Raw genomic sequence first — 26,379 nt, 5'->3', positions numbered from 1 at the left:
CCAGCCAGGCCAATCCAGGAATACTAAGGCCTGAGACTCAGGCAAGAGGGGCACGGCCCCACGCTGGCTGGGCACAGACACTGCTGCTCCAGGGGAGCTGGCAGCAGATGGGCCATGGAGCTTGAAGCCCACGGCCTCCCTCACTGACCACTGCGGAGCTGCTGACCAGCCTTGGGAGGTTCAGGGGGATGCCTTTTGGAGAGGGGGTTGGGAGGTGAAAGTCCATCCCCAAGCCCCATCACGTTCACCCGGGTAGACCCCTGGCTAGGGTCGTGCACCTGACTCAGCTCCTGGCCAAGATCCCAGACCCTTCCCAGCTGAGGCCCCGAGGCCCCATCCTGAGTCACCGGGTCGCACGGGATGCCCCCTTCCCTCCCAGCAGAGCCGCAGGACCACCCATCAGGAGGGGTCTCGGATGGCGTGAAACCCAGGGGCCTCTGGCATCTGCTCACTGCCCGGCCTGGCCCTCCCCGGCCCTCCGCTGCCGCCGCCAGCCAGGTGGCAGAAGCCCTAGTGGCCCAAGTGGTGAGGAAGGGCTGGGGGTGGCCACACGCCAGTGAGGACCTCCTCCGCGAGCCCCGGCCTCCCCGCCCCAGCTCCGCAGCCTGTAGACCCGCTGTTCCTCGCCTCACCGGGCGGGGCTGGGGGGCCCAGGGCTGCCTCTCCTTGGCCTCCACGCCCCACCACCGCCCCACACCGCCCCACTGCCTCCCGGCCCTGGCGCCGAGTGCCCTGAGGCCTGACAGGGGAGGGGTCGCCCCTCCCCTGCGCCCGCTCCCCTCGCCCGGCCTGGCCACCGGCTCCGCTGGCCCCGGCGCCCGCCTGGTCACCCGATCCGCCCCGTAAACTTGACGGCGCGTGGGGCGGCGGCTCGGTGGAGGCGGGGGCGGGGGCTGCGCCTTAAAGGAGCCGTCAGAGGGTGCCCGGCGGTCCCCAGGCTTCTCCCCTTCGGGCCGAGGGGCTGGGGTGGCGGGGCACTGCCGCCGGCCGCTGGGGCGTGCAGGAAGGCAGCAGGGTGCTCTGTGGCGTCGCAGACCTCACGGGCTCAGAAGAGGCAGTGGCAAGTGTCAGTGGGGGGCCGGCGGGAGGTGGGAGTCCCAGCACGGCGGGGGTGGGGAGCTGTGGAACTGGGCGGGGGCCTGGGGGGAGCGATCTGGCCCGTGCCCTGGCAGTTGCGCCGCTTGCCTGACGGCACCCCGGGACCTTGCCCTCCGCCCAGCACCTGCCCAGCCAGCTCTGGGAAGGACGGTGGGGACTGCAGCCAGAGGCTGGCCCCAGGAAGGGCCCTGGCTCAGAGGTGGGGGCTCAAAGATGTGGAAACCTGAGGGCGAAGGCAGGGGAGGGAGAGGCCCGGAGGCGGTAGAGGCGCAGAGAGGGACCAGGCTCACCTGAAGTGCGGGGGAGAGATTGCCCGACACCCCTGGCTCTCCCCGACTTGGTTCCTCTTGGGTCTGAAGTCTGAGCTCACAGAATTTCTGCGTAACCAGCCCTTCCAGGCCCCGGTGGGGAGCGAGAGGTCAACACAAAGCTGGGGCGGCCATCCCGAGGCTCCCCTCCAGCCCTGTCCCGCCCTGGGGCTCCTGCATAGACTCCTTCTGAGCGGTGGCTTTCAGGCGCATCTCAGAGTTGCAGGCAGTGATTGTTGCGGTTGTACTTGCTCACCTGCGTGTCCAGAGAGACACGCATACACTTGTGTGTGCACACACGTTCCCACACACATGTGTATGACGCACGTGTACACATGTATGCAAAGTACACACACCATGTATCTACACATGTAATACAAGACTCATGCCACACACTGTCACAGATCTGCACACATGTCTGCATACACCACACACACACACACACACACAACACAGATACAGATACACAAAGGGACCCTCAGAAACACACTGACAGGTGCCCACACCATTGGCTCCAGCCCCGAAGGTGCCTCTGTTTCTCTGTGGGCCTGTGGGTGCACAGCCACCTCCAGCCTGACCCTCTCCTGTCGCCCTTACTCCCATGACTGGTTTGTTTTGCTCATTGCACTTGGCGCCCTCTGAAATGACTGTACTGATCTGAGTCCTTGTTGGCATTCTGCCCTCTTCTGCATGGGGACCTTGTCTGTGTCCCCCAGTGTCCCAGGCTGGCATGAAGTAAGCGCACAGAGTTCGTGAATTAATGCCTGTGAGTGCCTACGGGAGGGGGGGTTACCCGGGAGGGTGACGTGGTGGGGCGGGCGCCTGCCAGTGTGGGGGTGACCCCAGGGTGTGCCCAGCGTGGGTGTGTCTGTGATTGTGGCCAGGCCGGGCACACTCAGAGGGAGGGGAGAGCTCGGAAGTGGAATGCGACCCCCCAGCCCCTTTCCCCAGGGGCTGTAATCTGATCCCTGGGGACTCCCCCCCCACCCCTAGCCTCCCGCCCTCGTCCTTGCTGCAGCTCCTTGTCTTCCAGATCCTGGGGCAGAGTCCAGGGCGGCTCAAGGCTCCTCCACACGCGCCCGCTGAACCCTGAGCACCCTGAGCCGCAGGATGGGGCGGGCCGGGGCTGCCGCCATGATCCCGGGCCTGGCCCTGCTCTGGGCAGCAGTGCTGGGGGATGCTACCCCCAGCCCCCCACGCCTTCGGCTCTCCTTCCAAGGTAGGTGCACCTGGCAGGCGGGAGGGCTCAGCTCTGGGCGGGCAGGAGAGGGGCCCAGGGTGGGTAGGGGACACTGCATTTGCTGTTGCCAAGTGCCACTGGCTCAGGTTCATCTGGGAGCACGCTCAGGCCATCTCCGGTTAACCCTGTCCTGGCCTCAGCCCCCACACTTTCGGTGCGCACTCTCCTCTTGCTTTCTGGGGAAGACCCCTTCCATTCCCTTGGCAACAGCTCCCACCTGTGTCCCATCTACTACCCACCCCCAGGGAAGCTGACGTGTGGGGGCCACTAGAGCCCCCTTCTAAACCCCCTACACAGGAGGGCGGTCACTGGTCACTAAGCAGTGGCATCATGCTGAGCTCAGGTTGGTGGCGGGGTTGGGGTTCTGGCTTTGCCAACTGGCTCAGCCTCCCCCAGCGCCTGGCCTCCCAGTGTGCCTGCCTGCAGACACTGCTTGCCCAAGCACGCCCCAGGAGTTCAACCCTCTCTCCCCTTGGAGGGGTGCTGCACTGCCCACCCTGGAAGCTTCACGCAGGGGTGGGCCTTTCTTCACCAGTGTGAACTCACACACTTGTAATCTCACATGTGTGTGGGCCAGGTCACATGTACAAGCATGACTTGTGAGAGAGGCAACAGGCAGGGTCTGGGGGGAAGCTTCCAGCATGGCTGGCCAACCCTCAGCGGGGTCCCCATCTTGCAGAGCTCCAGGCGCGGCACGGTCTCCGGATCTTCAGGCTGGAGAGGACCTGCTGTTATGAAGCTCTGCTGGTGGATGAGGAAAGAGGACGCCTGTTTGTGGGTGCTGAGAACCACGTGGCTTCCCTCAGCTTGGACAACATCAGCAAGCAGGCCAAGAAGGTGCCAGGGACCCCACCACCACCCTGCAGCCTCGGGGCTTCCCAGGCTGATGTCCACCCCCCACCCCCCAGCAGACACCCTCTGTGCAGAGACCCTGAAAAGGCTCTGACCTGTGTCCCATTCCCCTGATGTCCTCACAGCTGGCCTGGCCGGCTCCTGTGGAATGGCGAGAGGAGTGCAACTGGGCCGGGAAGGACATTGGTGTGAGTGCCGGCTTCCTGGAGTGGGAGTGGGGAGGCCAGCCCCTCACTTCGCAGACAGCAGCGCTAAGACAGAGGCCTGCCTGTTCTGGCTGGGATGGGGGCAGTGGGTCAAGATGGCTGAAGTTTGGAGGTAGTGAGTCAGGGTGGAGACTCATGTGATTCCTCCTGGGGGGCCTCTGAGTCACAGGGGGCAGTATAGGCCTATGTTTTTCTTCATACCCTTCTGGTGAAGGGTGGGCTGTGCTGGTCAGCAAGGTGCACCTCGGTCCCTGCAGCCCATGTGGGTGCCTGTCTGGACTGATGCAGAAGAGAGGAAGGGGTGAGGTGCCCCTGGTGAGCTGGGACCCCTGAAGGCTGCCTCCCTGGGGGAGGCCTCATTGTCCCTTCCCCGGCTCGCCCGCTAGACGGAGTGCATGAACTTCGTGAAGTTGCTGCATACCTACAACCGCACCCACTTGCTGGCTTGTGGCACAGGGGCCTTCCACCCAACCTGTGCCTTTGTGGAGGTGGGCCACCGGCTGGAGGTAAGGCCAGAGCTAGGCACAGAGGGAGGCTGGGAGGTGAAGAAGGGCCAGGAAGTAACAATGGCACCCCGCCTCCCAGGAGCCTGTGCTGAGGCTGGATCTTCGAAGGCTAGAGGACGGCAAGGGCAAGAGTCCTTATGACCCAAGGCATCGGGCTGCCTCCGTGCTGGTGGGTGAGTCCAAAGGCTGGGGGTCCATCAGAAACTCTAGACCCTCCTGAGAGCCCCAGGGATCCCCTCAGGGCCTCACCAACTCTACAGGCACCCCACACACACTTCCCACTAAGAGTCCTCAGATTGGCTAAACAGCCCTCACCCTATATGCAGGAGAAGAACTATACTCAGGGGTGGCTGCAGACCTCATGGGCCGAGACTTCACCATCTTCCGCAGCCTGGGCCAGCGTCCAAGCCTCCGAACAGAACCACACGACTCCCGCTGGCTCAACGGTGAAGGGTGGGAGGGGCTTTTGGGAGGGGGCCCTCATCCCCGACAGGACAGGCTAGGTGCCGAGTCAGGCTCCTAAAGGAAGTGAACAGCGGGTGCAGCCGGGTCCCACCAGGCTTTTACCATGCATCCAGCCCTGTGCTGGGCACTGTGGTTGCAGGGCAGACAAGATGTGCGGCCCATGCCCTCTCTCAGTTCGCAGACCTCAGAACAGATACATGGTCAGGTTGCTTCCAATGGCCACGAGACCAGTGATTGCACAGACAGAAAGGGAAAAGGAGACCAGATAGTGGTGGTGGGAGATCGAGAAAGGAAGCCACTCCGCAGAGAGAGGGGTGAGCTAATTCCCAAAGCACGGCAGGATTGAGGGAATAGCATTCTGGGCAAAGAGGACAGCTCGCACAAAGAATCCGGGGCAGGAACAAGCCAAGGAACAGACTCGGGAGAGGAGAAAGGGTAAGGGGTCTGCACTGTCAGGGGCCGGAGTCCTTTGTTATAAGAGAGAGGAGACCGAGCAGAGTGTTCACAGCAGGAATGGAGGCATGTGCTTCCTGCCCAAGAGGAAGATTCACGGGAGAAAGTAAAACTGACCCGCAGTCTCCCCTCCTTTCTCTGCCCACCGGCCTGGGGACCTGTCCGGGTGAGGTGGGAGGCTGTCTCGGTCTCTGCTGCCCTCTTGTGGCTGCTGCTTGACTCACAGGCCCTGATCCTCCAGATTCTGTGGGATGCCAGCACCATCCCAGTGAACTTGGTCCTGGGGGCTGGCTGGTCAGGTACTGCCCCACAGGCTTCTGGGGGCACCACAGGAAGGAGAGGGAGTGTGTATGGGTCTCATGAATGGCAGGGCCGGGACCCTGCTGACCCCACACCTCCTGCTGCTAGAGCCCAAGTTTGTCAAGGTCTTTTGGATCCCAGAGAGCGAGAATCCCGATGATGACAAGATCTACTTCTTCTTCCGGGAGTCGGCAGTGGAGGCTGCACCGGCACTGGGACGCCTGTCTGTGTCCCGTGTTGGCCAGATCTGCCGGGTGAGGAGTCCCTGGGCCACATCTGGTGACCATGCCCCTGTCCTCTTGCCTGTCTGGGCCTCCCCCTCACACCCTCTGATTGACCCTGCAGAATGACGTGGGCGGCCAGCGCAGCCTGGTCAACAAGTGGACCACGTTCCTGAAGGCACGTCTGGTGTGCTCAGTGCCAGGTGCCGAAGGTGACACGCACTTCGACCAGCTCCGTGAGTGCCAGGACTGGAGGATGGAGTTGGGGAGAGGGTGTGCCAGGGCCCAGACTCAGGAGCCAGGCTTCCCAGAGGGCTGTGTGCCCTCCCCCAACGAGGCCCCTTCCCCACAGAGGATGTGTTCCTGCTGTCCTTGAGGGACCGCTGGAGCCCGCTGCTCTACACTGTCTTCACCACGTCCAGGTGAGGGGCGGGAGGTAGGGGCAGGGCAGGTCCAGGCTCTCCTGGGCCTCTCACTGTGCTTCCGTCTTCCCTTCCAGCACCATCTTCCAAGGCTCTGCAGTGTGTGTGTACAGCATGAACGATGTGCGCCGTGCATTCCTGGGGCCCTTTGCACACAAGGAAGGGCCCATGCACCAGTGGGTGTCCTATCAGGGCCGAGTCCCCTACCCCCGGCCAGGCATGGTGCGTAGCCCCGGGATTCACACCACAACCCACTTAAAGTCTCAGGAGTGGAGAACTTGGCCTGGGGTTTTCTTGGTGAATGTGGTTTCTTCCTTTTGTTCTGGGCAGATAAACATCACCTTCATCAGATAGGGCTTCCAAGAGAAAGGCCGCATTTCCCCCTAAGACTCCCAAGGGCAAGGCTGGGTCTGCTCTCTTCGGATTCCCAGGGCAAGGCTCTGTCCGTTAGCACCCCCCCACACTCCCAGTTCCTGCAGGTCTCTTGTGGGCTTCCCAGGCCCTCATACCCACATCCCTGTCACGCCTCCCCCATCTCCCAGTGCCCTAGCAAGACCTTTGGCACCTTCAGTTCTACCAAGGACTTTCCTGATGACGTCATTCAGTTTGCCCGGAACCACCCGCTCATGTACAATTCGGTCCTGCCCATGGGTGGGCGCCCTCTCTTCCTACAAGTGGGTGCTGGGTACACCTTCACCCAGATCACTGCAGACCGTGTAGCAGCTGCTGATGGGCACTACGACGTCCTCTTCATTGGCACAGGTCAGTGTCCCCCCATGACCACTCATAAAACCCAGTCTGGACTCTGGCCTGTCAGTGGAAGCTGCCCCTGTCCAGTCTCATCTCCACATCTTTGCCTGGGTTATGCCCCCATCCCCTTCTGGATGCTGCCCTTATTGTTCCAACCCACATTCTTCACCCACCCAACCACATGCTCAGGGTAAAGGCCTCAGGAGTGAGGGGACCCCCAGCAGGAGCTATCAGGGAACAGTCCTTCTCAACCTTGCAGATGTTGGCACAGTGCTGAAGGTGATCTCAGTGCCCAAGGGCAGCCGGCCTAACGCGGAGGGGCTGCTCTTGGAGGAGATGCACGTGTTTGAGGTGAGGCTTAGCCCCCTCCGCCCCGCCCCTCAGCTGCCTGGAGTAACTGCACCCCACTGATGCCTGATCCCAGCACTCCTCCTCCTCCTTCTCAGGATTCGGCTGCTATCACCAGCATGCAAATCTCTTCCAAGAGAGTAAGTGACCAGAAGGCTTGGGGGTGAAAGGGCCCAGTGCGTTCCCCGGGTGCCCCCCAACCCCCACGTCTCCCTTGGTAGCTCGAAGCCCTGGGTTGGAGTTTAGGTTCCGCCTTCGTAGACTGTGTGACCTGAGACCTCAGTGTTCCAATCTGTCAAGTGGGGTGAGGGATCTCTGACCAATGGGAGGCGGGCACAGGGCTGCCTTCGGTCAGCCCGGAGCCCCTCGTGCCCCCTAGCACCAGCTGTACGTAGCCTCGCGGAGCGCGGTGGCCCAGATCCCCTTGCACCGCTGTGCTGCCCACGGCCGCGCCTGCGCCGAATGCTGCCTGGCGCGTGACCCTTACTGCGCCTGGGACGGGGCCGCGTGCACGCGCTTCCAGCCCAGCGCTAAAAGGTGGGCAGGGTTGGGGGCGGGCCACCCAGAGTACTGTGCCCCTGGCTGCGCCTGGCCGAGTGAAGAAGGGCTCACGGAGGTTCCATGTGGCCCCCTCCCCGCAGGCGGTTCCGGCGGCAAGACGTGAAGAATGGTGACCCCAGTACGCTGTGCTCAGGCGGTGAGTGCCCCGGCTGCCCCACTTCTCCGCCCTTGAGGACGCCCCACCCTGCCCGAACCTGACAATCCCTTGCGCTCCGCAGACTCGTCCCATCCCACACTGCTGGAGCGGAGGGTGTTCGGTGTGGAGGGCGGCAGCGCCTTCCTGGAGTGTGAGCCCCGCTCGCTGCAGGCACGCGTGGAATGGACCTTCCAGCGCGCGGGGGAGGCGGCCCGCACCACGGTGAGCCGCTGCCCCTCCGCTCCGAGCAGGCCCTTGGCCAGCCCCCGACATCCAGGAGAGGCCCCGCCCCAGCCTAGACCAGGGGCGCCCCGCCCCGCCCTAGCCTAGCCCCAGCGCTGGACCAGGTCGGCCCCGCCCAACCAGCCCGCTTCTGTCATTTGGTCCCTGACCTGCACGCCACACCCTGGGGAGGCCTCAGCGCGCCTAACTAGACTCCTGACACCCCCTCCCCCATCCGAGAGGAGCCCTGCCCCGCCCCCATGTCCAGGTGAGCCCTCCCCGTACGGGGATCCACTTTTGGATCCACTTTTAGAACACCGGTCCCAGGGCACCCAGCCTTCAAATGCGCACCTGCGGCCGCCCCTTTCCTTGCCCCTCCGCCTCTCCTGGTCCGGCCTGGAGCCCGGTTTCCCTGTTCCCGACCCTGACGCCCACGCCTCCCGCTGGCCCGGCCTGCAGGTGGCTGCGGAGGAGCGCGCGGAGCGCCTGCCCCGGGGACTGCTGCTGCGCGGGCTGCGGCGCGGGGACTCAGGCGTGTACCTGTGCGCAGCTGTTGAGCAGGGCTTTTCGCAGCCTCTGCGTCGCTTGGCGCTACACGTGCTGAGTGCTGCGCAGGCCGAAAGGCTGGCCCGGACCGAGGAGGCTGCGCCCGTCGCCCCTCCGGGCCCCAAGCTCTGGTACCGGGACTTCCTGCAGCTGGTGGAGCCGGGCGGCGGCGGCGCTGGCTCCCTGCGAATGTGCCGTCAGCAGCCGGAGTCGCGCCCACCCGCTCCCGAGTCGAGGAGGAAGGGCCGAAACCGCCGAAGGAACGCCCCGGAGCCGCGCGCCGACCGGGGGCCGCGCAGCGCCGCTCACTGGTGACTCGGTCGTCCACGCCGGGTACAGGGAAGGAGGCCACAGGCTGGAGGGGGAGGCCAGACCCTGGGGGACGCACCGCTGGGGGGCCCGGCGCACTGGCCCCTGGACGATGGATGATGGAGACCCCGACCGACAGGCCCTAGCCGAGGGGCTGCCTCGCCGGCTTATTTATTAACAGAGGATAACCCTTGAATGTAGCCCCGGGAGGGGCGGCCCAGGCCTGGCACAGGGTCCTGTTGGTGTGAGGAGACAGAGAAACAGGGCTTCCGAGCAACGACCTGGGTGGAGGAGGTGCCTGGAGTGCCCACCCTGGGGGAAGGACCGCCTCCCTGGGCAATGAGCAGAAAGCTGTGAACAGGCTGAGCGGGTGGGGGGGGGGGGCAGGCCAACTGTACTAATGCAATAAACACATTATCAGCCGAAGCTGGAATGGCCCCAGTGGACAACCACTGTGTGGCCTTGGGCAACTTCCTACTGGTCTCAAGAGCTCCTTTCTGCTAAGGATCCTGTGGTGAGGATTAAAAATGGTTTCCATGTGACTGAGTGGATTCTGTGGGGCCTTTTGGGGTCCTACTGACATACACAGTATATTCTGAATAATATGATTTCTTGGCAGAGTGCTATGAAGAAAATGAAATTTGGTGATATGTAAAATAATGTGACAAAGCATTGCTGAGGGGTTGACATTTGAGCTAAATGACAAGGAGCCAGCCCTGGGAGTAACGGGGGGGGGGGGGGGGGGGGGGGGGGGGGGGGGGCGGGGGGAGTGTGTGTGTGGGGAGCATTCTAGGAAGGAATAGCCAGTGCAAAGGCCCTGGGATGGAAACAAGGTTGCTATGTGTGAGGAACATCAAGGAGGCCAGTGATATAATGAAGTGATGGGTTTGGGATGTATTAGGAGGTAGAGCCCATTATTGTCTTGCTTTGTCCCAATTGGGAAGGAGGGCCTTGGGGTGCAGTAGCAGAGGGTGGGCCCTAAGCTCGGCCACTTACTCCTTTCAAGGGTAAAGTACCATGTCTCCTCGAATGACACTGTGTGACTTGTATACCCTTGTTAGGAGAGGAAGGATCTAACCTGCATTATATTAAGTGCTTCTGACATGTGGCTATATTTCCATCTTCATGTATCCTGTGCCAGGGAGGAACCATTGTCATTCCTGTTTTATGGATGAGAAAATGGAGGTCAGAGACATAAGGTTGTAAGCTTATTAATATAATAGAAATACTAATCTTCAATCTAACTTTGCCTACTGACCAACATGAGTACCTACATGTATATGTGTGTCTGCCCTCTTTGGGGGTCTCAGAGCCCTCATGGCCCTGGGCTCGTTATTCATCACCCCAATCCCTGGGGTCACACAGTGCTTGATGACCCAGCTTTGAGTAGGGGTCTTTAGGGGTGGAGAGGCGCAGGGCTTCCTTACAGATCTTGGCTGCCATGCAGGGCATCGCTGGAGGTAAACATGAGGTAGCTTGTCTGGATAAAGACACCAAGGCCTGTGCATATGTAGGGGAGGCAGGATTCCCCAGGAAAGACCCTGGACACGTGCATTAGATGGGCTCTTGTTTGGGCTCCATCACCAGCTAGCTAGGCTGGCCCATATGGGTCACTCTACCCCTCCCATGGTTGAGAGCTGCCCCCTCTAAATATAGCCCAGTGGGCTGAGCTCAGGCCTATTTTAGGCCCAGGCTGGGAGGTGGCTAGCCTTCCCCAGGCTCTGGGAGCCACTGCTGCCTCCATCCTGTCCTGCTCCTGGGTGCTATTATCAGCCCCTCAACTGCCCACCGCCCACCATGCCTGAGGAGACAGAAGGTAGGAAAGGATTATGGGGGAGGGCAAAGCTGCAGGCCTATGACCCTGGGAACCACGAAGAACCACGGAGCAACCCTGCCCCATCCCACTGACCTTACTTCCTTGACTAGTCCCCAGTCACCATGTCCCAGCTTGAGTAAAGGGACTTGCCCCGTGTGCATGGAGAAACAGCTTACGTCTAGATCCCCACCTAGCCTCAGGCCCTGGTTGTCTCCTCTGCTAAGGACAGGGAAGGTTTGGCTGGCGGAGTGGGGTGGGGGGCTTCCCAGTTTGGGGGTAGTTAACTACAGGCTATGCTCAAGTGGGCGTGCGCAGGGCAGACGCCTAGCTAGTTCAGCTCTTCATTCAGGGAGGAAGCTGGGATCCAGGGCGGGCAGTGGTTCCAGGAAGCATTTGGGCATGTGGCCCAGAGACTGCGAATGGATAGATCTCTGGCCTCCTCCAACTTGGGTCTAAATGGACCCAACCATTAGCTACTTGGAATCCCTCAGCTTCGCCAGACTGACAGCTAATTAAGACTTTGGTGCCACTAGCCTAACTGCTCCACTGCATGCAAGGAGTACAGAGGTTCAGAAGGGCCAGAACAGGGACAGCCAGATTCTCCACTGCTCCAGGTCGGTCCAGCTGGTCAACTCCTTTATTACATTTTCAACATTTCAACTGAATGGGAGGGGCCCAGCACCCAGGAGTGATGGGGAATGTTTGCTTCCTTTTGGGGTTCTAACAGCATTTACAAAAACAACAACAACAAAAAAACATTTACCATGTTCTTCCTGGGAATGAACAGAATCTGAGTTCAATTTAGAGAGTATAGGGTAAGCAGAACCAAGTACAGAGAAGAATTTAATATGACCCCCAGCCCACCACCCAAACATGATTGGCAGCATCCCTCGGTTTGCTTTGGAGCACGTCAAGGGCCAGTTTCAAGCAAATCACAAAGGCCAAGTTACTGTTCTGAAAGTGATAGACTCAGAGTCCAATCACCCTTGCCCCTTTCAGGAGGCGTTATCTCAATGCTCCCTACTTTATTACCTAGCATCCAGCTGGGTATCTGGAGGTTCAAGAGGCCAAGATTGAAAAAAAAGAAAAAGTTAAAAGAAAATATAATTTTTAGGGATGCTTGGGTGGCTCAGCGGTTGGGCGTCTGCCTTTGGCTCCTGGGGTCCCGGGATGGAATCCCACATTGGGCTCCCTGCATGGAGCCTGCTTCTCCCTCTGCCTGTCTATGTCTCTCATGAATAAATAAATAAAATCTTTAAAAAAAGAATATTAAAAATATATAATTTTTAGATATCACAAAATACTTTTTAAAAGATTCTATTTATTCATGAGACACACACACACACACACACACACACACACACACAGAGACACAGGCAGAGGGAGAAGGAGGCTCCATGCAGGGAGCCCGATGAGGGACTCGATCCCAGGTCTCCAGGACCACGCCCTGGACTGAAGGCAGCGCTAAACTGCTGAGCCACGGGGCTGCCCTCACAAAATACTTTTGATGGGTCTAAAAATAAGTAAAATCACAAGAAAGTAGAGACCCCAGAGATTAAGTGGGCAGAAACTGGGAATGGAAGAGGGCACTCCAAGGAAAGAAACCCAATCGAATAGGTCAAGAAAGGTCTTTCTCATCCCCAGTTTGGCAAACTTGTACACATGTAATTGTTTTTTGTTTTTTTTTTTTTAATGATGAAAAGGCCTAATGGTGGCGATGTACACATTTGGGGGCTGTGGACAGTCATTCTGAAGGACAGTCTGATGATGGCTTAAGAGAAAGTCCAGGGCAGCCTGGGTGGCTCAGCGGTTTAGCACCACCTACAGCCCAGGGCATGGTCCGGGAGACCCGGGATGGAGTCTGCCTGTGTCTCTGCCTCTCTCTCATGAATAGATAAAAAAAAGAAAAAAAAAGAAAAAAAAAAAAGAGAGAAAGTCCCTACTCTTTAAACCAGTAATTTTGCTTCTAGGGAGTCTGTCCTTATTAAGGATTAGGAAATTGGGAAAACCTTCATACTCAGTGATGCATGTCCTCTCCTAGGGGTTATTAACTTTTGAAGGGAACTATAAACAACCTAAATGCCCAGGCAGCCTCAAAGGGAGGCCTCAGAAGCCTGTGGAACAGCTTGATAACAAAGGCAGGTGTCCTATTATGATGTTGAATGAAAACAGCAGGGTTCACAGAAGTACAGCCAAATCGCAAATCACAGCTGAGTCCTTAAAGCAGAGCAAAGGCCACAAGGGACAAGCACCACCTAGTGAGGATAAGACTGCTTCTGCCCTGGGGGTGTGAAGGTGCTGGCACTGGGTCTGGCCTGATGGCTAACTCACAGGGTCCAGGGTCTGCAGGGGAAACTGACAGGAAGAGGCAGGGATGAATTTCACGCACTGTGGGTTTGGTCTTCCACGACTGATAAACTCTTCTCTAGGAACGAACGAGCAGGCAGAGGAAAGCCTGAAAGTCCTTCCGGTGCTTGGAAAAACCAAAGTGACCAAGTCAAATGCACCTCTTGCTACTGTGGGTGTTAACAAGTCTGTGGGATCCTGAGGTCATCCTGGCTCCAAATCAAGGATCACCCCCCGAGATGGTTTTAGGGCCTTAGGAGCCAGTGACTTTTCGTCCTTTGCCATCTTCTCTGAGCCCCTGCTGCTGCTGGAAGCCACCTACAAGGGAGGGGGGTGACCTGCTGGCTGCTCAGCTCTGCATTGTCCCAGCAGACACCATGGCACTGACGCAGAGTCCGAGGAGCAAGGCACCACCGGCCCCCAACCACATAGAGGAGGTGCGCCTGCACCAGGTGGAATCCATCAGCGACCTACACAGCGGAGGTGAGGGGGGTCAGGACAGTGGGACTGACATGCTGGGAGGGGGCAGAAGGCAAGTACCACCCCTACCCTCCTGACGCCCCATAGGTTCGCTGCACCCCTATCTGGCCGAGCAGGTGCAGCCGTGGGACGAGCTACTGGGCATCTTGCCACCATCGCTGTGTGCCCAGGCTGGCTGCAGTCCTGTGCAAGGCCGGGGAGGCTTCCTGTTGCTGCTGGCATTGCTGGTGCTCACCTGCCTGGCGCTCGCCATCCTGGCTGTCTATCTGAGCGGTAAGGCGGATGGTGCAAGGGGCAAGTGGGAACAGAGGGCCAGGATCTGGGACCGGAGGGCCCTTCTGCACACCTGGAGGGAGCAGCTACAGAGGCTGAGGCAGTGAAGGGGGGGGGGCAGGGAGGTGTAGGGTGGCACGTGGTCTCATCACCTCCATTCTCGCCCGCCCACCCAGTGCTGCAGAGTGAATCTCTCCGCATGCTGGCACATACACTTCGCACTCAGGAGGAGACGATACTCAAACTCCGGCTCGCCAGCCTCAGCCAGCTGCGGAGGCTCAACTCCACTGAGGCCCAAGCACCCAGCTGAGATACCACTTGGACCTGGGGGTTGGGAGGGTGTGTGTGTGGGGAGGAATAAAGTGGCCACTGGCAGGTTTCTCCTGACCCACTGCTCCACACTACTTCCTTGGTGAGGTTTTTGTACATGAGTCTAACCTGACCCCACAGCTACCTGCCTCTCCTGTCTTCGGGCTAGGCCTAGCCAAGTTTTCTGGGGCCAAGGACCTGCTTTGGGTGGCCCAAGGTCAGAGGAAACGACACCAGCCTCCTGGCTCCTTCTGTGGCCTGTCAGCAGCCTCTGGCTTCCCCCAGATAGCAGGTTCAGAGTCTAGAAATAGCTGCCCCCCCTGCTCAATTGCTCAAACCCTGCCATGCCTCCCAGCAGGGGTCGGGCCTCAGCACTCAAGCAGGCAGAGCTGAGTATGGGAAAGAGGGCCACCTGAGGAGACGGTCTGGGAGGGCACAGCTGAGATGGAGACAGGGGTGGTGGATGAGAGGGCAGGCAGAAACACCCAGAGCTAAGGGCTGCAGAAGGCTGAGCAATCAGTTTAATCATCTCTAATAATCTTTACAAATCAGCATATAGATCCATTCCATGTAGCCTCACCTCCCCACCTGTTTTGGCGCCATCTGTCCAGATGCCATTCCCTTCAAGAAAGTGGGTCATCCCATGGGAGCAGGGCCTGAGAAAGGACAGAAAGGGACAGCCCTCCTGCTGTCTGCCCCACGGCTCTGGGACAAGCACACATTTGGTCTGGCCTGAGACAGAGCAGGAAAAGGCCACAGCGTCGTGTGCAGGGGCAAGGGGCCAGGATCCCGAGTGCCCTGGCCTCCAGCTACCCATCCCCATGTCTGTTTTTGGTTTTGTCATTAAAAAAATAAAGCGACAATTCCTGGCAGGGACCAGTTGTTGCAGTGTCTTCTGTTAAAAACACAGGCACAGGTGTGGACCGTCTCCTCTTCAGTGGGCCCCACCTCAGAGGATGTCTGCCCGCTTGTCCCGCACACGGCTGCGCGCCTTGGTTCGGGCTTTGAAGGCAGCCGCGTTGTATAAGTGCTGGAGTGGGGACAGAGAGTGAGGACCTGGTGAGCCAGGCAAGGGGAGGCCCAGGGCTTCTCCTCTAGCCCCTGCACAGCTCTAGGCCTTTTGGCCACAGGAGCGGAGGGAAGAGTAAGGGGCCCAAGGGCGCAAACCTTCTCAAAACGTGAGATCTTGCAGGCCTTCAGGGCAGTGGCATCCAGCACCAGCACAGGGCCCAGGCCAAAGATGTCACGGAGTAGCTCATTGTTCTGAGGATGAAATGGGCAGTGAGCTGAGACTGGTCCCAAATAGCCAAGCCGGGTACCCCCCCACCCCCCGCCTGCCTTCCCACCTGGAGGTGGTGGTGCAAGCCTGATCCCAGCACGTCCTTGAAGGCGGCGTAGATGCGGCGCCGAGCCCAGCTGTCTACATAGAGCACCTCGAGACCAAAGCGTACCGACTCTTCCTCACACTCACCACCCTGCAGTGTGGAGGGACCCACAGGACAGGGCTTGGCAGCTGTGCCCAGGGAGCACTCTCACCAGGACACAGGCTCTCACACGTACCTCAACGAAGTGCAGCACGGCGCGGAAGGTAGAGCGTTGTCGCCGGCGGTCGGCCTTGGCACGGTATTTGTTGCTGTCGGTGGCCAGGGTCCGCAGGGTGCCACAGAGGGCCTCCATGTCCTCATAAATAAAATCCTCCTGCAGTGGGAGCAACAGAGGGTGTGTGAGCAGAGGCCCAGGCTCTGCAGGCTCTCAACATGGGTTTGCCCAAATCCTTTCTTACACAGAAATGGTTACCTCTTCCACCTGGCCCCCAGGAATCCCTTCTTGGCCCCTGCCTGAGCCAGATACCTCTGCTCAGAGCCCCTACCATGGCACCCGGCCTCTGAGCCTGTATTAGGGCTACCTCCCCTCCGTAAGGATCTGAGGCTGCCCTATCTTCTGTGGTGTCCCCTGCGTCCAGCCTAGGTTGGACAGGTGGTGTCGGAAGGCCCCCTCCCTTCCCTTCCCCCCGACCCCCTCACACCTCAAGGTCCCGGGCAAGCTCAAAGAGCAGTGCGATGGTCTCGCCGGCAGCGATTCGCAGGTTCACGCTTTCGCTGGACAAGAGCTGGGGCAGCCGGGGCAGCTGCCTGGGGAAGGGGCAGGCTGAGCTATGTCTGGGTTAGGGGCCTCTTCACCTTTCCCCTCCCACTCGCAGAGAGCAGTCGCTCTTACCTGTCCAGGATGTGGCTGATGTGGGTGCTGGGGCAGACGGTGAGGAGCAATGCCCAGGCTTGCAGGGCAGCACAGAGCAGGCCGTGCAGGCTGGTGGGGACCACAGGGGCTGTGGAGCCACCCGTACCACACGACCGGCTGAAAACACCTTCCAAGCAGTTGAGGCAAGACACCAGGTCCTAAGGACACAGGGAGCCAGTGGGAATGGCTCAGGGGCAGAGCTGGGGCCTAGGTGCTCTCTTACCTGTGCCCAAAGGCCACTTACTTACCTGGACATCGGCAGCAGCCACATAGCACCCCAAGCCAAGAGCAGAAGCGCACTGTTGGAAGGGGGGCAAAGCCATGCCATGGTCAGAGAGTGAGCCTGGGTTCCCGGCCACAGGGCTTACCCTTAAAGTAAGGGAGCCTCAAGGCAGGTGGAATCCACCTCTCTGCTTGGGGATTAGGGGAGCGAAGGGTGTCACAGGGCAGGAAACACTCACATGGAGCCGGGCGGCAGGGCTAGCTGTGCCATCACTGAGCACAGAGACCAGGAGGGGCTGCAGGCTGTGAAAGAGCTCCTCGCCCTTGGGACCCGGGCCCAGCTGCACACAGAGCAGGCCTAGCACGGCAGCGGCCAGTGCCTGTTCCTCGCCCTTCCCTGCAGGAATGCTTTCCAGTGAGCCCAGGCAGCAAGAGTCAGGACCCAGCCAGTTCCAGTCTCCCATGAGCCCCCAGGGCCCAACCTTTCTTGAGGCACTTTTCCAAGGCATCGGCCAGCGTGAGGCGGCGCTCCAGCAAGAAGTCGGGGAGTAAGCGGGATGCCAGGGCCAGGCGAAGGCTCTCAAGAGCACCCTGCCGGGTCTTGGCACTGGGGGATGAAAAAAGGGGATGCTGTGGGCCAGCCCTACCGGGTCACACTTGGCACAAGCTGAGCAGGGACAAGGGTGAAGGGCTGGCTGGCAGTCAGGGGTACCTCTTGTCTGTGAGGCAGTCCACATACTCCTTCAACTTCTCCTCAAGGTCCTCCTGCTGGCCCTGCTCATCCACGGCATCCCCCCCTGCAAGGCCAGCTGGTCAGCCCTGCGTCTTGCCATACCCCAGGGAATCCCCACAAAGTCCCTGCCAAACTCCCGCCCACTCTCACCGAGGCTGTCCTCTGCTGTGGTGCTAAGAAGGCTGGGGCATTCACTGGTGGTGCTACGGGCCTCACTGACAGCCTCATCCTCACTGGAACCTGAGTCCGCTTGGGTACTGCTCCGGGCACCTGGGGAAGGTTGAACACACTGTGGTAACACTTGGCTTGCCTCCGTTGATGAGCGATGGCAGGGGGTGCCTCACCCAACTTCATGACCCCACAAGAATAGAATCTTGCCCCTCTCAGAGATGAGAAAACAGAGACTGAGGTGGGAGGCAGAGGGGCTGAGGCAGGGGCCATTGAACCAGGAAGGAGGAGAAAGGGAATGAGGTCCATCAGCTGGAGAACATCAGGCACTAGGCCCAGCCTATGAAAACCTGGCAGGCTTAGTGAGTAGAGCCTCCCCTCCCTGAGCCTACAGCCGGATTTAAGGAGACTGAGCCTGGTAGAGGAAGAAGGTGCTGCATAGGCCCCACCTAGGCCTGTGGCTGAGCCTGGAGTGCGGGCCTATCTAGGCAAATCCCAGGGGAGCTCAGCCATTAGCCCAGATTATGCCTAAAACTGGCCAGGGCAAAGGTCAGAAGCTTAATTATATAATCTGTATGTATAGAACCATATAGACAGATACAGGATTCAAATTCCAGCTCCGCATTTTAAAAGGTGTGTAACCAAGTTAAGTGCCTAGCCTTTACTCCCTCAATTTCTTCACCTACACAACAGAGATGCTAAAGGACCTCTTTTGGCATAACAATCGAAGACAATAACTAAATAAACAACTAGTTATGGCTCTTCTGTGGGCCGACAGCATCAATCTGCCTTGGGGCAGAGGCCAGCTCCTAGTGGATTGGAGGGGGGGGGCTTCAAACATACTCTCTTCTTTTTTTTTTTTTAAGATTTTTTTTTTAATTTATTGAGAGAGAGAGAGAGAGAGAGAGAAGCAGAGGGAGAAGTAGGCTTCATGCAGGGAGCCCGACGCTGGACTCATCCCGGGTCTCCAGGATCACACCCCAGGCTGCGCTAAACCGCTGCGCCACCGGTGCTGCCCAAGCATACTCTCTTCTGAGCTCCCTCTGACCATCCCAGGCCTTTAGCCCTGGGTGAATGGACACACCCTGGGTGAATGCTGACCCTGAGAAATGCAGAAAGTGGAGTGGCCCCTGACCACATGAGTCCCTGAAAATAGGTAAACACGGGAGAATGTCAGGGTCAGCAAAGCTGGTATACTCCTCCGTGTGGGTGCTGCCCAGGGCCAGGGGCTGACTTTGGCAAGGGCAGCTGCTGCAGCAGAGCCCCAGATGGGTTCTGGTCACTAGGCTGGTCCCACTTCTCAGGAACTACATACTCCACGTGCCTGCTGGACAAAGTCCAGCATGCATACAGGCCTCTGTTCATCTCTTACTACCTTAACCAGCCAAAGCAGCCCCAGCCTCTCATTTGCTCCCTCCAGATGCCAGGCCTTTGCACAACTTTTTCCCTCTGCATAGTGCACTCTTCACCTTCTCAGGATTCACCCAGAAGCTCCTCGAGGATTCCTTGGTTCCTATCTGGGGCTGACACCATTTAGTGAACTTGTCTTCCAGCACCAGTCCTTCTGGAATGTCCCTACCCTCTTAAGACATCCATCCCCACACTCACGTCCCATTAGGGTTGTGGCCAAGTCTGAACTCTGCCTAGAAGGTACAATATTCCTGCACAGTAAACATATGTGTTTACTGCACCAAGACACACTCCTGTTCAAAACTGATAAGTCTCAGGACTGCCTCAGGCTGCAGGGCACTCCCCAGCCCTCTCGTGCCAGGCCCACCAAACCCCGAATCCTGAAACTTCCCTATCGCTGCCCCCCACCCACCTCGGTACCCCCAGACAGGCTAGGCCTCCCACCAATTTCCTAGTCCAGTCCAGGAAAGAACCAGGGAGTGGCGAGGGGGCAGGCTTCCTGCTCCGTCGGGCGGTTTGTCCACCACAGGAGGCAACCTGGATGGAGCGGCAATGGGGATACTGTGGCGAGGAGGCGCCCACCGCTTTAGGGCCAGTAACGCGAGCTCCTGAGCAAGCAGCACGCTCAGGTTGGACACCCACGTGGCCGCTGCCTCCTGGGGCACGTGTCGGCCGCGGGGGAACTGGGGACGCAGCGCCAGGTTGGTCGGGGCAGGAGTCTTCGCCCAAGACCCTCGGGGACACCGACGGGTAAGCCACGCAGGATCCCCACTCGTGGCTCATTAGCTGCTCTCCACTTACCCGCTCCGCGGCGCTGGCCGCCCTTGCGGGGCGCGCTACCCTTACGAGCGCGGGGCATGCCGGGAATCAGGAGCGCGGGCGCGCGGAGGGCGCGGGGTCAGGGACCCGGCGGGCGAGGGCTCCAGATCGGCCAGACGCGGGCCGGTGGGCTAAGCTGAGACTTGGGCAGACGACGGGAGCCACACGCCACATGCGACACCATCTTCGCGAGGCGCCCCGCCCTGCCAAAAGGGTCGGAGCGCCCCGCCCTGCCAAACGGGTGGCCGGGAAGGCGAGTTCTTGGCCATTGGGTTCAGACCCACAGCCACGCGGCTGAAACTACTAGTCCCAGGAGGCTGCGCGCGCAGATGACTGCCGGCCCGCCGGGCGCAGAGCACTCCGGGAATTGTAGTTTACTCCTGAGACCCAAAAGCCCACGACGCTCTAGCTGAACTATGCACCCACAATACCCTGCGTACACCCACTCCCTCCTCCCGCGCCAATGTACGTCCAGGCACGGTCGTTAACTCTGAAGCAGCCGCCTTGGAGCCGCCTACCACGGCAGGCAGGCTATCTCTCGGTACTTGAGGCTGGACATTCACGACAGGAAGAACGTGGAGCTTGGTAGAACTGTGTGAACAGTCAAACCTTAGGCAGTGGAAGAAAAAGTGACTTTATGATGAAGCAGAGGACAGAAAACAGCTTAGCACTTACAGACCTGAGCCAAAATCTTGGAGCCCACCTGTCCCTGGACGGGTCTCCTGTGACCTCTCCATGGACCCAGTGAGGAGTTGGAACAGAACTCTCGGCTGGCAACCCTAACCATCTGGAACGCTGACTCTCCCTGGGGCTGTTTCCTTATCAGAAGGGTTCAAGTGATCTCAGACGACTTTTGGTTTTAAAATGGTATAACCAAAAAATAGTAATATAAAATGGTGTAAACATCTTTTTCTGGCCCCTTCCACTTCCCAGGGATCCCATGGGAAGCTGGGAAGGTGTATGGGAAGACTGACCATAAACTGAATAGGACAATAGTGGGACAGAGTCCTCCCTCCAGGACTGGAAAAATGGCAGCAGGGACAAGAGACTCAGAGGCAGGTAACTTCTGGCTTTATGCTGCTTATTCAGGCCTAGCTGCAGGCCTGGGCTCCTGGCAGGTAGGGCCAGCCCAGCCCGGATAACATCGGCAACTAAAGGACTCCCAGGCTCCAGGGCTGCCATCTGGCTGCAGGTGCAGAAAGGCTTCCAGCTGTCCTCCATCTTGCCAGGCACAGCGCCCATGGCCATGGCACTGCTGGTGACTGCAGGCTATGGCTGCCCTGGTCACGTTGATTACATAGGGGCCCAGGGTGTCCACTAGGTAGTCACGGAGATGCCAGCACTTCTCCTGAGGAGAGGAGAAGGATGTATCAATGCTCCTGCTCCATGGCTCTGACATGGTCTTTCCCCCAACCCTGGGACTCCAGCATGGGTTGCATGGCAGGTTGGAGGGCAATGATCACCTCAGAGCTGGAGAAGCTCAGGTCCCCCCAGAGCACCACGCCGGCTGCCCCTAGTGTTGCACTCACACCAATGGTCTGCACAAGGTCATCCTGGAGGCAAAGAGCTGCTAAGCCAGGACTGAGCTGGCCAGATCCATCTGGGCCTACCTCTACCTTCCCAGGAAATTTTCTGGTTTGTTGTTAGGATCTGATTCCACCTTTAGAGTAAGGTTTCTTGGCACTTAGCCTCTGAGTGGCTTCTCAGGTCCTCCACTCAGAGAATGTCTCCCCTCAGACCAGTGCTCCAAAGGCTGGGCTTCGCCTTCCCCCTCAAGATTTTCCAAGGCAGAGGCATATTTCCATTTCAGATGATCCAGGATAGGATAGGACCTCCCCATTAAGACCTAGATCAGGGCCTCCCCATCAGACTCCCCTGGGCAAGGGTATTCTCTTCAGACCTTCCTAGGACAGGGCCATCCTTCCCCACTCAGACCTCTAGATCTCAACTTTCACTCACCTGGGACAGGAACCTCCCAGTGCTCCGATATGTGAGGCGGGCATAGGCTAGGACAGGCAGGGGATGTGGGTGCCCAATGAAAGCTACACGGAAGGCCTCCTCCAGGCGGTATCGGACAAATGCCTGGTGGTGAGTAGGTGGCAGCCTGGGTGGGAGGTAGATGCTAGGGAAGAGGGCGCTGGAGGCAGCCCAGAGCCAATGAAGTTGGGTGTTGCGGGCGAGAGCAGCTGGGTGGCAGTGGCCTGTATAATTGGAAGCAGTACCATGCCAGCCATTGCTACAGGCTGGGAAGCGATAGAAGCCCCAGAACCCATGGGGCTGCAGTGCCTGGCCCAGCCTCAGTGTGTCCTCCATCAGGGCACGGGCTGCCTGTTCAAAGCCAGCACGGGCCTTGTGGAACTGCTCCTGGGGGTCCAGGTGGGGGAATACCCGTTGTGCCCAAGCCCATGAGGCTGCCTGATAGGCTCGGCGGCGGCCCCAGTTCCCAGCCCAAAGTGGGCTCCATTCCTCCCAGTCTAGCACTGCCAAGCCAGTGAAGCCACGACCTAGGCTTCGATGGATCTGGTAGGCAGCCCGGGCCAGGTGGCGGTCAAGAGGGACAACCTGGGGGATGCCCCCATTGTGAGTTATGCCCCTGGGTCCAAGGTAGGGATAGAGGCCGAGCTGGTTCTTGTAGAAGATGGTGATGTTCTGGCCACGGAAACGCTGGCCACGGTTGGCTGTGATGCCCAGGGCCTCTAGTGGCAGGTGCACACCAAAGCGGGTCTTACAGTGTGCTGAGGGTATGTTCCACAGCACAGAGAAGGGGCGTTCAGGAGCCCACAGGGGAAGCTGGTCAAACCCCAGGCACAGGGCCACTCCAAGCACCAGGGCCAGGCCCAGCCGCATGATCATGCCCCAGGGATGGAAACCTGCAGGAGAGAGGGGCTGAGCTTAGAGGCCATGGCCATGGCTGCACCTTGCACATAGCAGGGAAAGTCAGGAACATTCCCCCAACTACTCCCAAGGATGGGGTGGGGGGGCAGGGAGAGCATGGTCCCCAGGTGGTCCTCCAGCCCTCTCAGACCAGCTATGCCATATATCAGCCTGGGCAGCTCCCCTCCCATGCTTCCCGTCTCTGTCACGGCACCACTGCACCCTCTGGTGCACTGCCCATTCACAGCACTCACCAGGCCCCTTCTGTCCTCTGTCCACCTTATTCTCTGCCCCAAGAACTTAACACCCTCCCCCTTGCCTGGTTTAACTCCTCCTTAGTGCTCAGGTCTCTGCTGTGACAACATCTCCCCCTGATCTCCAAATGGACTGAGGGCACTCGCGCTCCACTGTCCAACATAGATCCTGCCACTGCACACCTGTCTACCTAGTTGCCCATTGCCTTGGTCCAGCCTAGGGCCTAACATACAGTAGGCACTCAGTGGATGGTGATGAGTGAATGTGGAAGGGAACAAACATCTTGTCACCTGGGCCTGGGAGAGTAAGAGAGGCAAAGGGCAAAGGTGTCCCTTTATCCATGGCCCCAGGACCAAGGTGGATCTAGCAGATCTCACAGAGATAGGGGATCTAAGATGAGGCTGGGTCAACAAATAAACTGTCACAGCCACACCCAACAGAAGCCTTTATTCCACCACGTTGTCAGCTCTGAGCCACAGCTATGGAGCAATCAATCTCCCAGCCCCACTGGCACTCAGGAAGTGTGGTCAGGCTAAAGCTGTCCCCAGGGGCTAGAGCCTGAGGTATGGCCCATGGGCTGAGGCTGGTAGTGTCCTAAGCAGTCCATCGACCCTGAAGGACAGTGCCCTGCCCTGGGTAGCCCTCAGATGTCCTTTTCCATCCAGAATATGGGGCATCCTCTCAGATCCTGGTACTGAGTCTCCAGCAGGCTTTGTGGAGGGAGCCCAGCGGGAGGTGGGAGAGAGGAGGTCAAGGGCTCAGGCAGGGGAGGGGGTGGTGGCAACGATGGCCCCTTGTGGGCTCTTGGGGCAGTTTGGGCAGTTACACTAGGAGCCTTGTAGGGTGGCCGGGGAGAGGGGGCTCTGGGAAAGGCCCTGAGCAGGGTGGCAGATAGCCGTCGGCTAGTGAAGACTAGGCCCTGCACAGGCTCACCCAGGTGATAGCCCAGGTGGGCATAGAACTGCAGCTGGTCGTGGGTGGTGAGGTGCAGCCGGCGGAAGCCCCGGGCCTGAGCAAAATCCTCCAGGCCTTCCATAAGGCGGCGACCAAAGCCGCGGCCCCTCAGAGCCCGGGCCACCACCACTGTCTCCACTAGGAGGCTCTGGGGCCGGTCCAGCACCCGTGACAAGCGGGCATGACCCACCACAATGGGGGCTGCCTCGGGTGTGGGGCGGGGGCTCAGCAGCATCAGGCAGAGGGGGAAGGCATCTGAGGACTGGCCCAAGGAGTGCAGGCGGGAGGCACGGCTGCGGGGCCACTGCTCATTGATGAGGTCGGCACAGGCATCCAGGAGCTCAGGTCGGCAGTGCACAGGCTCCAGGGTCAGCTCAGCCAGGCTGGGGACGGGGGTCTCCTCTGGCTGGTGTGCGGGCTCCAGGGTCAGCTCGGTTGAGCCAGGACTGAGGGTCATCTCTGGATGGCATGCAGAACCCGGGGTCAGCTCAGCTACCCTGGGGCTCAGGGTCAGTTCTGGCTGGTGTACAGGATCCAGAGTCAGCTCGGCTGGGCTGGTACTCAAGATCAGCTCTACCTGGTGTGTAGGGTCTAGGGTAGGGGCCAGCTTTGGTGGGCCGGGGCTCAGAATAAGCTCTCACCTACATGTAAGTTCCGGACCAGGCTCAGCTGAGTCAGGCTAGGAGCCAAGGTCCTCTCCTGCTGGGTTGCAGGTGTCTCACTCGCAGGCTGGAGATTAAGGGTACAGGCTCCAGACACTGGGATCTCCTCAGAACCCAAAGGTGCTCTTCCTGTGGACAACAGCCATGCTAGGCTGTGCCAAGACGGAGGACAGACAGGATTGGGGCAGGGAGGGCCTGACCAAGTGCTAGGTAAGCCATGCGACCTGGAACTGGTAAGCTACACCTTGTCCCCATACTCACCTGATGGCACAGGTGACCTGGAGACCATCCCCTATACCTGACTCAGGTGGACAGCAGAGAAAATAGGGTGTCCTGCCCTATATAGGAGGGAGGCCGAAGGCTAAAGGCTGGGAAGAACCCAAAGGTCCTGGCCCCAGCCTGCTGTGGCTACAACTTTGTCCTCCACAGGACAGTGGATTTAGCTTATACTGTCTTGGCTGGCTGGCCATCAGACAAAACACGCAAGCTAGGTGCCATGACCCTCTACTTAAACCTACCCAAGATTCCCTTTGCAAGAAGAGCAGCTCCCCGTCCCTTCCTTTTCCCTGCATTCTAGGTCCCAGCCTTTCTGACCACTTGGACCATGCCTGCCACCTGACTGATCCTCAGGCACCACTCACCCACCCATTAGAATCGGTTTTTCCCCTTCCTGAACCGGCTTTCCTGCCAGGAGCACAGAGCCCATGCCCCCTCCCCAACACTGCGCAGCTTGGGACACTTTGCTTGGGCACAGACCCAAGTATCCCCTCAGATGGGGCTCCAGCAGCAATGGCAAGGGGCCTAGCTCAAGGTCCCACAGCAATGTGGCTCTTGCAGGCTTGGTTCCCCATTGGCCTGAGTTTCATAGTCACCCTAGATAAGGACCACAGCTTCCTTCCTAAATCCACAAGGGTGTCCAACGGCCACCAGGTTGGGGGCTCAGGCCTCCTGCGCCTAACCCCCATTGTTTGCCCTTCCTACCCCAGGCCCTGCTGCCAGGAGGGTCCATGCTGGGGGTGGTGTTTCTGGCGGTAGGGGGTCCACTGGGCCTCACCCTTCTACTCACCTGCTCCAGAGGACGTCTTGGCTCCCCTTCGCCACCTCCCCAGAGTCCCCTAAGCTTGAGGCCAATTCCACACGGCACAGGTAGGCATGCACAGGGAGGCGTCTCCTCCCCTCCCCCACTACACACACTCAGAGGGCCGAACGCCCCTCACCTGCACCAGCCGCCTCCGCAGCTGCCTCAGCCCTGGCTGGACCCAGAGGGAGGAAGCCCCAGGATCCGCCCCCAGGCTTGGAGCCCCAGACTTCCCCGCGGGCTTAACCCTTTCGGTGCCGACCCCACCCATTGTGAGGGGGGCTCCTGTGTCCTCAGAGAGAGGCAGGAAGGCTCTCCTGTACCTCGGTTTCCCCCTCCCTCCTAGTGGGTGACAAACCGTTGAGTCTTGGGGGGGTACTTCGGGAGCTTAGCTGGGTGGGTGTGGCTCGGCACGCTCTGGGAGGGAACGACAGACGCAGGGAGGGCGTGCGGGACGACACAGCCACTCGAGCGCCGCACGCGTGGGGAGGCGGGGGGCAGGGAGAACGAACACGCTCCGAGGGGGGACGGGGAGGTACTGACATGCTGAAGCCAAGGTCCGGGATGCTCCGCGTCCTCGCTGGGCTCCGGCCTGTTCCCGCTCTGTGGCGCGCACCCGGCCGGCCTCCCGCGCTGCCCCTAGCGGTGCGGCGGACGCACTGCAGCCGTCGCGGCCCGCGCCGCCCCGCCTGATGCGCGACCCCCCTAGGCCCCGCCCCCGGCGCCCGCGCCCCGCCGCTGAGCCCACGCACACCCACAGCCGGCCTCGGCCGCGGCTCCGCCTCCTGCCCCCCCGCCC

At 59.6% G+C, this 26,379-nt stretch overlaps 5 protein-coding genes across 12 annotated transcripts; 2 read left to right on the top strand and 3 right to left on the bottom strand.

Annotated features, from left to right (window-relative positions):
• The first annotated feature begins 893 nt into the window (after positions 1-893).
• On the top strand, positions 894-15,043 carry SEMA3B (semaphorin 3B). 6 transcript variants are annotated; one of them, XR_005374924.1, is made up of 22 exons: positions 894-1,066; positions 2,123-2,172; positions 2,440-2,625; positions 3,326-3,483; positions 3,624-3,686; positions 4,091-4,210; positions 4,290-4,383; positions 4,537-4,656; positions 5,537-5,682; positions 5,774-5,885; positions 6,002-6,071; positions 6,149-6,293; positions 6,614-6,833; positions 7,081-7,172; positions 7,268-7,309; positions 7,549-7,706; positions 7,811-7,866; positions 7,949-8,088; positions 8,548-9,457; positions 10,085-10,142; positions 13,189-13,588; positions 13,702-15,043. XR_005374924.1 is itself a non-coding variant. In XM_038566381.1 (18 exons), exons 2-18 carry the CDS (start codon positions 2,517-2,519, stop codon positions 8,947-8,949), a joined length of 2,247 nt encoding a protein of 748 aa, XP_038422309.1. In that variant the 5' UTR covers positions 1,116-2,172; positions 2,440-2,516; the 3' UTR covers positions 8,950-9,548. The 6 variants fall into 6 exon arrangements, 1 of the variants encoding a protein (XP_038422309.1); XR_005374926.1 differs by lacking the exon at positions 894-1,066 and adding an exon at positions 1,116-1,297; XR_005374922.1 differs by lacking the exon at positions 894-1,066 and having other exon boundaries at positions 1,116-2,172; positions 10,085-10,128.
• Positions 10,151-15,043, top strand: LSMEM2 (leucine rich single-pass membrane protein 2). The gene is made up of 4 exons (XM_038566386.1): positions 10,151-10,759; positions 13,478-13,588; positions 13,673-13,858; positions 14,035-15,043. Exons 1-4 carry the CDS (start codon positions 10,741-10,743, stop codon positions 14,166-14,168), a joined length of 450 nt encoding a protein of 149 aa, XP_038422314.1. The 5' UTR covers positions 10,151-10,740; the 3' UTR covers positions 14,169-15,043.
• IFRD2 (interferon related developmental regulator 2) lies at positions 14,660-20,611 on the bottom strand. 2 transcript variants are annotated; one of them, XM_038566383.1, is made up of 12 exons: positions 20,461-20,611; positions 17,511-17,630; positions 17,340-17,424; positions 17,110-17,234; positions 16,867-17,024; positions 16,654-16,704; positions 16,385-16,563; positions 16,194-16,299; positions 15,728-15,865; positions 15,514-15,642; positions 15,335-15,430; positions 14,660-15,197 (listed from the first exon to the last, which is right to left on the bottom strand). In XM_038566383.1, exons 1-12 carry the CDS (start codon positions 20,492-20,494, stop codon positions 15,117-15,119), a joined length of 1,302 nt encoding a protein of 433 aa, XP_038422311.1. In that variant the 5' UTR covers positions 20,495-20,611; the 3' UTR covers positions 14,660-15,116. The 2 variants fall into 2 exon arrangements, with proteins under 2 accessions (XP_038422311.1, XP_038422310.1); XM_038566382.1 differs by lacking the exon at positions 20,461-20,611 and adding an exon at positions 19,740-19,988.
• Positions 20,612-20,806: 195 nt separating this feature from the next.
• Positions 20,807-26,255, bottom strand: HYAL3 (hyaluronidase 3). 2 transcript variants are annotated; one of them, XM_038566384.1, is made up of 4 exons: positions 26,124-26,255; positions 21,717-22,627; positions 21,221-21,310; positions 20,807-21,105 (listed from the first exon to the last, which is right to left on the bottom strand). In XM_038566384.1, the coding sequence occupies exons 2-4, from the start codon at positions 22,608-22,610 to the stop codon at positions 20,839-20,841; spliced, it is 1,251 nt and encodes a 416-aa protein (XP_038422312.1). In that variant the 5' UTR covers positions 22,611-22,627; positions 26,124-26,255; the 3' UTR covers positions 20,807-20,838. The 2 variants fall into 2 exon arrangements, with proteins under 2 accessions (XP_038422312.1, XP_038422313.1); XM_038566385.1 differs by lacking the exon at positions 21,221-21,310.
• NAA80 (N-alpha-acetyltransferase 80, NatH catalytic subunit) lies at positions 23,313-26,125 on the bottom strand. Its single transcript, XM_038565355.1, has 3 exons — positions 25,939-26,125; positions 24,482-24,631; positions 23,313-24,356 (listed from the first exon to the last, which is right to left on the bottom strand). Exons 1-3 carry the CDS (start codon positions 26,123-26,125, stop codon positions 23,530-23,532), a joined length of 1,164 nt encoding a protein of 387 aa, XP_038421283.1. The 3' UTR covers positions 23,313-23,529.
• Positions 26,256-26,379: the final 124 nt, after the last annotated feature.

Source organism: Canis lupus, chromosome 20 (genome assembly GCF_011100685.1).
Source record: "Canis lupus familiaris isolate Mischka breed German Shepherd chromosome 20, alternate assembly UU_Cfam_GSD_1.0, whole genome shotgun sequence".
NCBI lineage: Eukaryota > Metazoa > Chordata > Mammalia > Carnivora > Canidae > Canis > Canis lupus.
Note: the sequence above shows the minus strand (reverse complement) of the source record. Positions and strands in the feature narration are given on the sequence as shown.